The sequence below is a fragment of the Oncorhynchus keta genome, unplaced genomic scaffold (genome assembly GCF_023373465.1).
Source record: "Oncorhynchus keta strain PuntledgeMale-10-30-2019 unplaced genomic scaffold, Oket_V2 Un_contig_24016_pilon_pilon, whole genome shotgun sequence".
In the NCBI taxonomy this organism is placed as follows: Eukaryota; Metazoa; Chordata; class Actinopteri; order Salmoniformes; family Salmonidae; genus Oncorhynchus; species Oncorhynchus keta.
This window is the reverse complement of record NW_026283685.1, coordinates 1-13610: the sequence shown is the minus strand read 5'-3', so window position 1 is coordinate 13610 and position 13610 is coordinate 1. Positions and strand designations below refer to the sequence as shown.

Here is a 13610-nt window from a genome sequence, read left to right as displayed (position 1 = left end):
CATCCCCAATGTCACCCCCAATGTCACCACCCCAACGTCACCACCCCAACGTCACCACCCCAACGTCACCACCCCAACCATCCCCAATTTCACCATCCCCAATGTCACCCCCACCATCCCCAATGTCACCACCCCCAACCATCCCCAATGTCACCACCCCAACCATCCCCAATGTCACCACCCCCAATGTCACCACCCCCAATGTCACCACCCCCAATGTCACCACCCCCAATGTCACCACCCCCAATGTCACCACCCCCAATGTCACCACCCCCAATGTCACCATCCCCAATGTCACCAGCCCCAATGTCACCAGCCCCACCAATGTCATCACCAAAGTAACTTTTCATAGCACTTTGTTACCTAAAGAATGTCAAACCTAAAGAATGTCAAAGCAAATACCTCACCTTCCTGTCCTCTCTCTGGAAGGTGACCCTATGGGGTTCAGTGCGTCTCCGGCTCAGCCGGTGCCCCATCTTGTCCTTCAGCAGGGATGTGTAGCCCAGGTGTTCATAGATGGGGTTGGTGGTCATCTTGGCGATGTACTCTGCTGCCTTGGTCTCGATGTACAGGGTGATGAGGCCATCCGTCACCAGGTCATGGACCGTCTCAAAGCGCTTCTCCCCCACAAAGTGCTTCCCGTCATAGAACAGTCTGTAGTTCAGGGTCTGGTACCCAAACCTGGGGAGAGAGAGGTAGAGCAAGTGGGTGGGTGGGGAGAGCGTTTAGTAAGTAAATGTGTGTGTGTAGTGTGTACAGTACCTTAAGGCCAAGGTGTGTGTCCCTGGCTGTCTCTGGCTCTCTCTGACAAGGTAAGCCCCCTCTGCTCCTCCCAGTAGCTCATCTGCAGACTCTCTGGATAGCATGCCATGGAACCTTGAGAGAGCCACAAGTCTCCTGTCAATGCCTCCCACAAGTCTCCTGTCAATGCCTCCCACAAGTCTCCTGTCAATGCCTCCCACAAGTCTCCTGTCAATGCCTCCCACAAGTCTCCTGTCAATGCCTCCCACAAGTCTCCTGTCAATGCCTCCCACAAGTCTCCTGTCAATGCCTCCCACAAGTCTCCTGTCAATGCCTCCCACAAGTCTCCTGTCAATGCCTCCCACAAGTCTCCTGTCAATGCCGACCACAAGTCTCCTGTCAATGCCGACCACAAGTCTCCTGTCAATGCCTCCCACAAGTCTCCTGTCAATGCCTCCCACAAGTCTCCTGTCAATGCCTCCCACAAGTCTCCTGTCAATGCCTCCCACAAGTCTCCTGTCAATGCCTCCCACAAGTCTCCTGTCAATGCCGACCACAAGTCTCCTGTCAATGCCTCCCACAAGTCTCCTGTCAATGCCGACCACAAGTCTCCTGTCAATGCCGACCACAAGTCTCCTGTCAATGCCTCCCACAAGTCTCCTGTCAATGCGGTGGCCTTGTCTACGGACCTTGAGGTCTCTGTCCCTCTGAATTTAACACTAAATTATCTCCATCCTCTTGCACACACACGGACACACACACCTTCAACACCCTAAGCACATGTAAAGCTTGACGTTAATGATAAATCACACAACTCGAGCCAGTCTCCCCAGCAGCTGTATTAGAACATGGATGAAAATCAAAGTCAGTCTCACTACTCACTCTCTGCCGTAATATTTGGGTCTGGTCTCCATCTGTAAATCCAGAGGAAAGAGAAAAGATACATTGGCTGACAGAGACATAGTCAGTTGAAAGGTCACTTCAATGGCTTGGCCAAGAAGGATACATGTTTCATAAAGGATGTCTGTGTCTCTGTTGGGGAACAGATTTTTATTGCTTTCTGTCTGTGTCTCTCTGCCTGTCTGTGTCTCTCTGCCTGTCTGTGTCTCTCTGCCTGTCTGTGTCTCTCTGCCTGTCTGTGTCTCTCTGCCTGTCTGTGTCTCTCTGCCAATTCCATTTCATTTTAATTTAAGGAGCTTTATTGGCATGGGAAACATGTGTTCACATTGCCAAAGCAAAAATGAAGTGAAAGTGAAATAAACTAACGTACAGTAAACATTCAACTCAAAAGTTGTTTTTTCATTTAAAAAATTCAAATGGTATATTAAGTATATATATACAGTGTTGTAATGATGTGCAAATAGTTAATGTCCAAAAGGGAAATAAATATGGGTTGTATTTACAAATGTGTTTGTTCTTCACTGGTTGCCCTTTTCTTGAGGCAACAGGTCACAAATCTTGCTGCTGTGATGCACACTGTGGTATTTCACCCAGTAGATATGAGAGTTTATCAAAATTGGATTTGTTTTCAAATTCTTTGTGAGTTTGTGTAATCTGAGGGAAATGTGTCACTCTAATATGGTTATACATTTGGCAGGAGGTTAGGAAGTGCAGCTCAGTTTCCACCTCATTTTGTGGGCAGTGTGCACATAGCCCGTCTTCTGTTGAGCTCTAGGTCAGGTATTCTGCCACTGTGTACTCTCTGTTTAGGGCCAAAAAGCATTCTAGTTTGCTCTGTGTGACTCTCCCGTTTTCATTCTGCCAATTGCCGGACCTCTTTACCATTCAGTACCAGATTAGAGATAAGAAAACGACAATGTGGTAAATGATTAGTTCATCAGAATGTTCATTACATTATCACAACAGATCAGGCATCCTATCACAAAATACTGTAGTCTATATGGTGTAAGCTTATAATCTTTAAAGAGGTGCAGTGCTGACCTCCTGAGGGCAGGTCATCCTCTTGGGCCGAGGAGCTTCCTGCTGGAGCCGGTACACTGTTAGAGACAAACATGGACTGTCAAGTAAAAAGCATAGTATTCAGTATTAGAATGGCTGCACTGCTGAGGCCACGATATGTACGCGTCGAGAGTTACACAGCCTTAAGGGCGCAACACAGTCTACGGAAACTGAGCCAACGGTGGTCCATTTCGCGTCGAGGTCCAAAAATTCAGACGGAACAAAGACTATGTAGACAGCAACACAAACAGACCTCCCTTCAGCTCCGTTTACGTAGACCGCTTCACACACAGACACTAATTCATGCATTATTTCCCTATGGGACAATAAAGTTCAGTACCGTATTCATTCATCACTGTATGGGGTCATCAGCTGGACATACAGTCCCACTACAGTCCAGCCATCCACAATGTATTCATCTCCTTTAAGTCCCATTTTCACTCCACAGCTACCAGGCCGGTCCGGACTATTTTTCAAACATTTTGTGCACCAATTTGTTTACATCCCTGTTAGTGAGCATTCCTCCTTTGCCAAGATAATCCATCCACCTGACAAGTTACTGGCCTTGCCATATATTTTCAAGCAGATGTCTAATCATTTATTTGAGTTACACAATTATTAATAACACCCCAATGCACTCCTCTTGCAGCTCACTGTCACATGCTACATGTACAACACTATTTTTAACCATGGAACATGTTTGTGCAGTGGTCCCAGCAGACTTGGAAGGGGCACTAGATTCTGAGGAGTTAAAAACTGTCCGTTAGGAAGTTAGAAGGTTATAGTTGCTCTAATATTGGACATGCAGCATACAGTCTCTGTATGGCCACTGACAGTATGATTCAAAGATGGCTGGCTCACTTTTAGCCGAACTCAGAGAAAAGTCAACAAGAAACAGTCGGAACCCCCAAGGAGCTGTTAGCGAGTTAGGAGCTGTTAGCGAAGTCGAAGATATCCACGGGCTAATGTCTCTCAGTGGTTTATATGACAGGTCCCATACATCACCAAACCCTCTGTGTGAATGTCAATTAATATTTCACCGAGGGATACATCCCAAATGGCATTCCCTATGTAGTGCAGTACTTTGGATCAGGACCCATAGTGTACTATATAGAGAATAGGGTGCCATTTAGGACATAACTTTAGTCTAGGGCCTTAGTGCAGGATACGAACAGTGACTATTAAATCTCAGTACTGGGACACAATGGGGAGACAGTATGCATCCCAAAAGTCACCCTATTCCCCTACATAGTGCACTACATTTGACCAGAACTAAGTACTACAGTAAATAGGCTTTAATTTGGGACACAGACAGAGTAGCGCAGTAACATATGCAGCAGCAGCACTGAGCCAAGCTGCCATCATGGATGAAGTGTACTTAAAGACTGAGTGCTCGGTGTAAATCAGTGCAACTGTTGAAAATGGAATGGAGAAAAAAACCATGTAGCGAGCGAGATAAAATCACATCTACGGTTAAAACTGCCACAGTATAATATATCACAGCTGGGGACACTAGGCCTATTGTCTGTAATGTACCTATTCTAAGGGCTTTACTGTAGACACAGATTATACTATACTCATGTGATGCAATAAGAATGTGCATGACACTAAGTGTGTGTACCAAATGGCACCCTATTCCATACATAGTGCACTACTTTTTTATAACAGAATTATTGGCGAGGAACACAAAGTTATACATGTTTACATATTTGGTGCAAAAGTAATGCATTAAATAGGGAACAGGGTGCCACTTGAGGACGCATCCTAAGAATGTTGGACGAAACAGGATTAGAAGAGACAGACAGACAGTGTCTTTGTCTTCCTCATTGTAATGTAACACAGAATTGGGAGTAGTGCTATTTCCTCGTTGTAATGTAACAGCATTGGGACTAGTGCCGTTTCCTCATTGTAATGTAACACAGCATTGGGAGTAGTGCCGTTTCCTCATTGTAATGTAACACAGCATTGGGAGTAGTGCCGTTTCCTCATTGTAATGTAACACAGCATTGGGAGTAGTGCCGTTTCCTCATTGTAATGTAACACAGCATTGGGAGTAGTGCCGTTTCCTCATTGTAATGTAACAGCATTGGGACTAGTGCCGTTTCCTCATTGTAATGTAACACAGCATTGGGAGTAGTGCCGTTTCCTCATTGTAATGTAACAGCATTGGGAGTAGTGCCGTTTCCTCATTGTAATGTAACAGCATTGGGAGTAGTGCCGTTTCCTCATTGTAATGTAACAGCATTGGGAGTAGTGCCGTTTCCTCATTGTAATGTAACACAGCATTGGGAGTAGTGCCGTTTCCTCGTTGTAATGTAACAGCATTGGGAGTAGTGCCGTTTCCTCATTGTAATGTAACACAGCATTGGGAGTAGTGCCGTTTCCTCATTGTAATGTAACAGCATTGGGAGTAGTGCCGTTTCCTCATTGTAATGTAACAGCATTGGGAGTAGTGCCGTTTCCTCATTGTAATGTAACACAGCATTGGGAGTAGTGCCGTTTCCTCGTTGTAATGTAACACAGCATTGGGAGTAGTGCCGTTTCCTCATTGTAATGTAACAGCATTGGGAGTAGTGCCGTTTCCTCATTGTAATGTAACAGCATTGGGAGTTTCCTCATTGTAATGTAACAGCATTGGGAGTAGTGCCGTTTCCTCATTGTAATGTAACAGCATTGGGAGTAGTGCCGTTTCCTCATTGTAATGTAACACAGCATTGGGAGTAGTGCCGTTTCCTCGTTGTAATGTAACAGCATTGGGACTAGTGCCGTTTCCTCGTTGTAATGTAACACAGCATTGGGAGTAGTGCCGTTTCCTCGTTGTAATGTAACACAGCATTGGGAGTAGTGCCGTTTCCTCATTGTAATGTAACACAGCATTGGGAGTAGTGCTGTTTCCTCATTGTAATGTAACAGCATTGGGAGTAGTGCCGTTTCCTCATTGTAATGTAACACAGCATTGGGAGTAGTGCCGTTTCCTCGTTGTAATGTAACAGCATTGGGACTAATGCCGTTTCCTCATTGTAATGTAACACAGCATTGGGAGTAGTGCCGTTTCCTCGTTGTAATGTAACAGCATTGGGACTAATGCCAGTTTCCTCATTGTAATGTAACAGCATTGGGAGTAGTGCCGTTTCCTCGTTGTAATGTAACACAGCATTGGGAGTAGTGCCGTTTCCTCATTGTAATGTAACAGCATTGGGAGTAGTGCAGTTTCTGTTGTAATATAACACAGTTGGGAGTAGTGCCGTTTCCTCATTGTAATGGGAGTAGTGCAGTTTCCTCATTGTAATGTAACACAGCATTGGGAGCAGTGCTTCCTCATTGTAATGTAACAGCATTGGGAGTAGTGCCGTTTCCTCATTGTAATATAACAGCATTGGGAGCAGTGTAACAGGTTAAGTCTCTGTACTGAATCTTCCCCACAACAGACTCTCCATGCGGGAGGAGGCAGACTCCTGACTGAGTTTGTTTTAGTCAGGACAACTCACAACAACCAGCAAGACCTGGCCGTCTTCCACAGACACACACACACACGGGTCGTCTTCCACGGACACACACACACGGGTCGTCTTCCACGGACACACACACACGGGACGTCTTCCACGGACACACACACACACGGGTCGTCTTCCACGGACACACACACACGGGACGTCTTCCACGGACACACACACACACACACACACACACGGGTCGTCTTCCACGGACACACACACACGGGTCGTCTTCCACGGACACACACAGGTTGTCTTCCACGGACACACACACACACACAGGTTGTCTTCCACAGACACACACAGGTTGTCTTCCACGGACATGTAGACAGTGAGCTCCAGTTGAGGCTGCTGAGGGGAGAACGTCTCATAATAATGGCTGGAATGGAGTGAATGGAATCATGAACATGGTTGTGTAGGACACCATTCCATTCCAGACATTATTAAGAGCCTTCCTCCCCTCAGCAGCCTCCACTGGTGAGCTCTAAAAACATCTCTCAGCCAGTGTTAGAAGACTGGAGAGGAGAGAGAAGTAACAGGAAGCTGTGCTGAGGCATGGCGCGTCCCAAGAAGCCTTACTGTACACACTAACTGTAACAGAGGAGGATTTCTGCTTTAATATCCTCATATGATCACATATAAGAGTCCTTTGTAGTGACATGCAGCTGCCTGGCGGCCATGATGACTAGGCTTCTAGCGTTCCACATTCCTGGTGGACAACCAAGACTTTACAGTGGATAAACAGTACTTCAGACACTTACAGTAAGACTTCCATATGGGCGGTTGGTAATCCTCAGGATCTGAAACGACAACACAGGAGGCGGGTTAGTGGTCAGAGAGAGAGAGAAAGACAGACTCCCATATCTATTGGGGGAAATACCACAGTGTCCAATCACAGCAGCAAGATTTGTGACCTGTTGCCACAAGATTAAAAGGCAACCAGTGAAGAACGAACACCATTGTAAATATAACCTATATTTATGATTCATTTATTTTCCCTTTCATACTTTAACTATTTGCACATCATTACAACACTGTATGTATGTATGTATGTATGTATGTATGTATGTATGTATGTATGTATGTATGTATGTATGTATGTATGTACACACACACAATTACATTTGAAATGTTTTTATTATTTTGGAAATTCTGTAAGTGTAATGTTTACTGTTATGGATTATAAAATAAAAAGTTTCACTTGCTTTGGCAAACATATGTTTCCCATGCCAATAAAGCCCTTAAATTGGACAGACAGAGAAACAGACAGACAGTTCAGAACTAGACAGAAGGGAGGTAAAGGGGTTAGACAACAGGCATATAGAACCGTTTTATTCTTTCTTGGGTGAATTGTCTGTTACATTCTCTCTGAATGGATTATGAACTCATCATCACCATGGTTATTTCAGGGTTGTTTACGTCTCAGTCTAGTTATTCTGCTAGACCAGCATAATTATACACAGGGTTTATTCACACTGAAGCCTCTTGAGATACTCATTGCTCAGTGAGTGAATATAGTTGCCACACAACAGATCTATAGCACCTGGTGCAGCCCAGGGATATGTCCCTTCTTCACAGATAGATCCATCTTTAGAAAACACCTTTAAAGGCTAGCATTATGCCATGATGAGGATACACAGTATTCATTACCCAAGAAGGACAAAGCAAATGAGAAAATGTGGAAATGCAATTTCCAGCCCAATACCCATGGGATCTACTGTAACCTGCGGGGAAATGTGCTACTTTAATTGCATGGATGGTTGAGGTTTGTGTTTATTGAAGGAAAATGTAACCACAATTTCTTACTCCTTGTACTGTCATCATGCCCACCGTATTCCCTTGGTAACTCATAAGTTGGTACAACTTCCTCCTGCATAATATACTACCTACTATATGCACCATAAGTACCTTGACATAGTCATGTACTGTTACAGTATACAAGCATATCATATCTAATTAATTAGTATGGCTATACTATGGATCTTAGGCTGGCAAGACTGTGCATGCCAACTATCCCAGAAACGTAGAAACCTACTGTAGGCTTAAGTCCTCTGCTACCTCACAGACACTTAGTCAGGAATCATTGTGTAAATGTAGCTAGTAAACCTGCAGCAGGTGGAATGATGGAATGTGTCCTTAATGCATCACATCTCTCTACTGTTCCCGGCGGAAGGATCTCACTGACAGCTGGAGTAACTGCATGTGTGAACAATGAATCACATTAAAAAAGGTCAAATACAGAGTTCATTTAAAAAGACCCAGGGACATCTATCTAGGGGTCAATATGCCAACCCACTATCCCCCCCCAGGGGACGGGCTGCATGCTAACTACCCTATGGCTGCCACAGGCCCACCTGTAAGAGTCAAGAAGAGCCACGTGTGTGTGCATGGAGGGGTGTGTCATTGTGCCCTCTCACTCTCAGTAGTGCACTATATTTATAGTCAACAACTCACTGGCAGACCAAACCTGCCTACTGTCATTGTCTGGAACCAACCAGACAATGACAGTCACAGTAAGTTTAGTCTGAGTGAGTGACTGGTCCACTGGATCACCATGTCAACCACACAATGTTTTGTTGTCATCATTGGCAATTTCCATACAGTCAGAGAGCTTTGAGGTGCATATTCAGTGTGGGATCCAAGTGTCACCCTGTTCCCATGAAGCTAGAGTTAGGGTTGAACCAGGATGTGGTCATGAAGCTAGAGTTAGGGTTGAACCAGGATGTGGTCATGAAGCTAGAGTTAGGGTTGAACCAGGATGTGGTCATGAAGCTAGGGTTAGGGTTGAACCAGGATGTGGTCATGAAGCTAGGGTTAGGGTTGAACCAGGATGTGGTCATGAAGCTAGAGTTAGGGTTGTGGATTAGAGTTAGGGTTGAACCAGGATGTGGTCATGAAGCTAGAGTTAGGGTTGAACCAGGATGTGGTCATGAAGCTAGAGTTAGGGTTGAACCAGGATGTGGTCATGAAGCTAGAGTTAGGGTTGAACCAGGATGTGGTCATGAAGCTAGGGTTAGGGTTGAACCAGGATGTGGTCATGAAGCTAGAGTTAGGGTTGAACCAGGATGTGTTCATGAAGCTAGGGTTAGGGTTGAACCAGGATGTGGTCATGAAGCTAGGGTTGGGGTTGAACCAGGATGTGGTCATGAAGCTAGGGTTAGGGTTGAACCAGGATGTGGTCATGAAGCTAGGGTTGGGGTTGAACCAGGATGTGGTCATGAAGCTAGGGTTAGGGTTGAACCAGGATGTGGTCATGAAGCTAGGGTTAGGGTTGAACCAGGATGTGGTCATGAAGCTAGGGTTGGGTATAGGGAGCCATTTGGGAAGCAGACATACTGTACTCTGTCTACCGTCATACATCTGACTGATAAAACCAAATGCCTTTGTTCAAAAGATCTAGTTTACATCTTAAATAGCAACCAATTCACTACACTTCCCTTATGGGCCCAGGTATAAAGTAGCTCACTAGGGAGGGAATAGGGAGCCATTAGGGAAGTAACCATACTGGATATACTGGATGTGTCACAAAGCCTTTGTTCAATAGATCTAGAAACAGCACTCAGGAGAGAGACTTTTTATGAACAAACTTTCCTTCCGGCTCCATCTACTCCAGTGTGGGCAAATTGCTTGGAGGGGGGGGGGGTTAGGGTTAGAGAGCAGACACACACCAGAGCAGAGACACAATCAAAATGAAATGATTCTACTGCGGATCATTTGGAGAATGCTCTCTTTTTAATAACTGGTTATTCTGGAGGGGTATTGTCTGGGGGTGTGAGGTCCTTCAGGGCAGGCCCAGAGCTGACGCATTCTACTCTAAAGGAGTTTAAGGTCCTATTAAATGGATGGCATAAGGGCTATGCCACTTTTGGTAAAGCTCAAGATATAAAGACTTGTTATAACACGCTTAAATAATATGACATGATTGGTGGAGTGTGCTGTATGCGTAGGCCTAAGAAAGGGATTGGGAAAGCTGAAGATGTACTGGTTTGAGACCGAATTTCAAATAGGGCAAGTTGAACTGCTGCAGCCTGTGTGGTGGAGGAAGAATAGTGAGAGAACACACACACACACACACACACACACACACACACACACACACACACACACACACACACACACACACACACACACACACACACAGTAGCTGGAGGGCAAGGGTTGTCCCCTCAGGAGACAGACAGGATATTAATTGTGTTGCCCTCTGTTACTCAACAGTCATTGGAAGAATTTGATAAAATAATTACAGTGGTATGTGTGTGTGTGTGTGTGTGTGTGTGTTCTCAGGGTGTTTGTTTTGGAAGCAAACAGAATAAGAGATGAATAAAGATCAAGCTTAGCAAAGACGTTCTCCCCTGAGAGGACTTGTGCTCAAGCAAGATTGAACAAAATGCAGATTCCACGTGAGCAGAAAATATTTTTGGCATCTCAGATTGTTCTGGGAATTCTCACATGGAAACTTCATTGGGAGGAAGGATGTTAAACATGCTTTTACATTGGTATCCTCTCCTGTTGGTGTGGAATCACTCTGGAACACGCCTATTCACAGAAAGAGACCCCACACTCCTTTCACCATCATCACTATCCATATGGACAGCTAGACCCAAACAAACATATGGCCACACACACAGGGATGTAGCACAGCCCCTGTGGGGAGACCATCTGTGCATCAAACTGTTCTAAAACAAGCATATCCAGACAGCAAGTAAGTGTGTGTGTGTGTGTGTGTTTGCGTGCACAGATATGCACAATATGCTATGCATAATAAATAACATTTTGGTGGGTTATAAAACCCTTTGGACTGCATACCCAGTGTGCTGGTTAGGTTAGCACCAGGCCAGGCTCCATCAGTTAGGGAGGAAACACAGTGTGCTGGTTAGGTTAACACCAGGCCAGGCTCCATCAGTTAGGGAGGAAACACAGTGTGCTGGTTAGCACCAGGCCAGGCTCCATCAGTTAGGGAGGAAACACAGTGTGCTGGTTAGCACCAGGCCAGGCTCCATCAGTTAGAGAGGAAACACAGTGTGCTGGTTAACACCAGGCCAGGCTCCATCAGTTAGGGAGGAAACACAGTGTGCTGGTTAACACCAGGCCAGGCTCCATCAGTTAGGGAGGAAACACAGTGTGCTGGTTAACACCAGGCCAGGCTCCATCAGTTAGGGAGGGAACACAGTGTGCTGGTTAGGTTAGCACCAGGCCAGGCTCCATCCGTTAGGGAGGAAACACAGTGTGCTGGTTAGCACCAGGCCAGGCTCCATCCGTTAGGGAGGAAACACAGTGTGCTGGTTAGCACCAGGCCAGGCTCCATCAGTTAGAGAGGAAACACAGTGTGCTGGTTAACACCAGGCCAGGCTCCATCAGTTAGGGAGGAAACACAGTGTGCTGGTTAACACCAGGCCAGGCTCCATCAGTTAGGGAGGAAACACAGTGTGCTGGTTAACACCAGGCCAGGCTCCATCAGTTAGGGAGGAAACACAGTGTGCTGGTTAACACCAGGCCAGGCTCCATCAGTTAGGGAGGAAACACAGTGTGCTGGTTAACACCAGGCCAGGCTCCATCAGTTAGGCCAGGCTCCAGGAAAACACAGTGTGCTGGTTAGGTTAACACCAGGCCAGGCTCCATCAGTTAGGGAGGAAACACAGTGTGCTGGTTAACACCAGGCCAGGCTCCATCAGTTAGGGAGGAAACACAGTGTGCAGGTTAGGTTAACACCAGGCCAGGCTCCATCAGTTAGGGAGGAAACACAGTGTGCTGGTTAACACCAGGCCAGGCTCCATCAGTTAGGGAGGAAACACAGTGTGCTGGTTAACACCAGGCCAGGCTCCATCAGTTAGGGAGGAAACACAGTGTGCAGGTTAGGTTAACACCAGGCCAGGCTCCATCAGTTAGGGAGGAAACACAGTGTGCTGGTTAACACCAGGCCAGGCTCCATCAGTTAGGGAGGAAACACAGTGTGCAGGTTAGGTTAACACCAGGCCAGGCTCCATCAGTTAGGGAGGAAACACAGTGTGCTGGTTAACACCAGGCCAGGCTCCATCAGTTAGGGAGGAAACACAGTGTGTCGGTTAACACCAGGCCAGGCTCCATCAGTTAGGGAGGAAACAGTGTGCTGGTTAACACCAGGCCAGGCTCCATTGTTTGGTAATGTGATTCCCTGGCTGCCACAGAGGGAACCAGGGTTTCTAATTAATAATGAATAGAGAGAAAGACAGCAGACTCATGTTGCATTAAACAACTCATCATCTCTGTATGGAAACATTAGGCCATTTATTATGTTTTCATAAAAACAGACAACTGTTTAGTTTGTGTTTGTGACTTCGAGGGTGAGAACCTGCTAAAGTTACTACAGTGTGAAAGGAATGTTATCCTTATCTTTTGACACCAGTGCAGTCCTGAAGCCGGACTAGTCATGACTAGTAAACAGCTTCCACTCCACATGTGAATGTCTATGTGATGCAGAACAGAGTGGGACAGAAACACCTGCAGGATAATGATGTTGAAGAACAGACGGCTCTCTTCCTTTACAAGACTGTGTCTGCGTCACAAATGGCACATTGTTTCCTATATAGTGCACTATATAGGGAACAGGGTGCCATTTGGGATGCAAGCCTATGAGACAAAAGCTGCCTCTACTACTATACAACGGTGTGGTTGCAGGGCTCGGACAGAAGACGAGATACACTCATCCTGTATCCCTCCATTTATTCCCAGCCAGAGTAGGGCAGAGTGTTTGCTGAGAGCTGTGTGACTAACAGTGTGCTGGTGCACACTACTCAGCTCTCCTGTGCCAGGAATGCGGAGGAGTAGTCTCTCAGATCAGTGCACAGCACAAGCATGGCCAAAAATGTTTTTTTTTAATCCAGGGGAAAGAAAAATGATCGGTGATATATTTCACAATCTCTTGTATTTTTCCATTGGAGTATAATATACAGTACAAGTCAGTGCCTGGGAAACGGCTTTTCATCAATGGTCTAATCTTCCTCCAACTGTATTACCCAGATTTATATTGTTGGTAACATCCTACAGCGGGATGGATAAACATTGTTGGTAACATCCTACAGCGGGATGGATAAACATTGTTGGTAACATCCTACAGCGGGATGGATAAACATTGTTGGTAACATCCTACAGCGGGATGGATAAACATTGTTGGTAACATCCTACAGCGGGATGGATAAACATTGTTGGTAACATCCTACAGCGGGATGGATAAACATTGTTGGTAACATCCTACAGCGGGATGGATAAACATTGTTGGTAACATCCTACAGCGGGATGTCTTTCTGTCCATTCTGGTAGTTTCATGAAGAATAACTTCAAAGTCTTGATTGGCCGGACCGACCTCGCTCATGTACTGTAGTTTCCTCATACAACCGCTGTGTCTCCCCCGAGAGAGGACGGTCTAGTCCATTAAGGCTT

At 45.8% G+C, this 13610-nt stretch overlaps 1 protein-coding gene across 1 annotated transcript; it reads right to left on the bottom strand.

Annotated features, from left to right (window-relative positions):
- Positions 1-389: 389 nt before the first annotated feature.
- LOC118382258 (beta-chimaerin-like) lies at positions 390-7019 on the bottom strand (the record flags this gene model as incomplete). The annotated part of the gene is made up of 5 exons (XM_052505551.1): positions 390-681; positions 763-876; positions 1624-1655; positions 2683-2738; positions 6956-7019. Coding segments are annotated over 5 exons (558 nt in total), but the record flags the coding sequence as incomplete, so codon positions are not given.
- Between the last annotated feature and the right edge of the window lie 6591 nt (positions 7020-13610).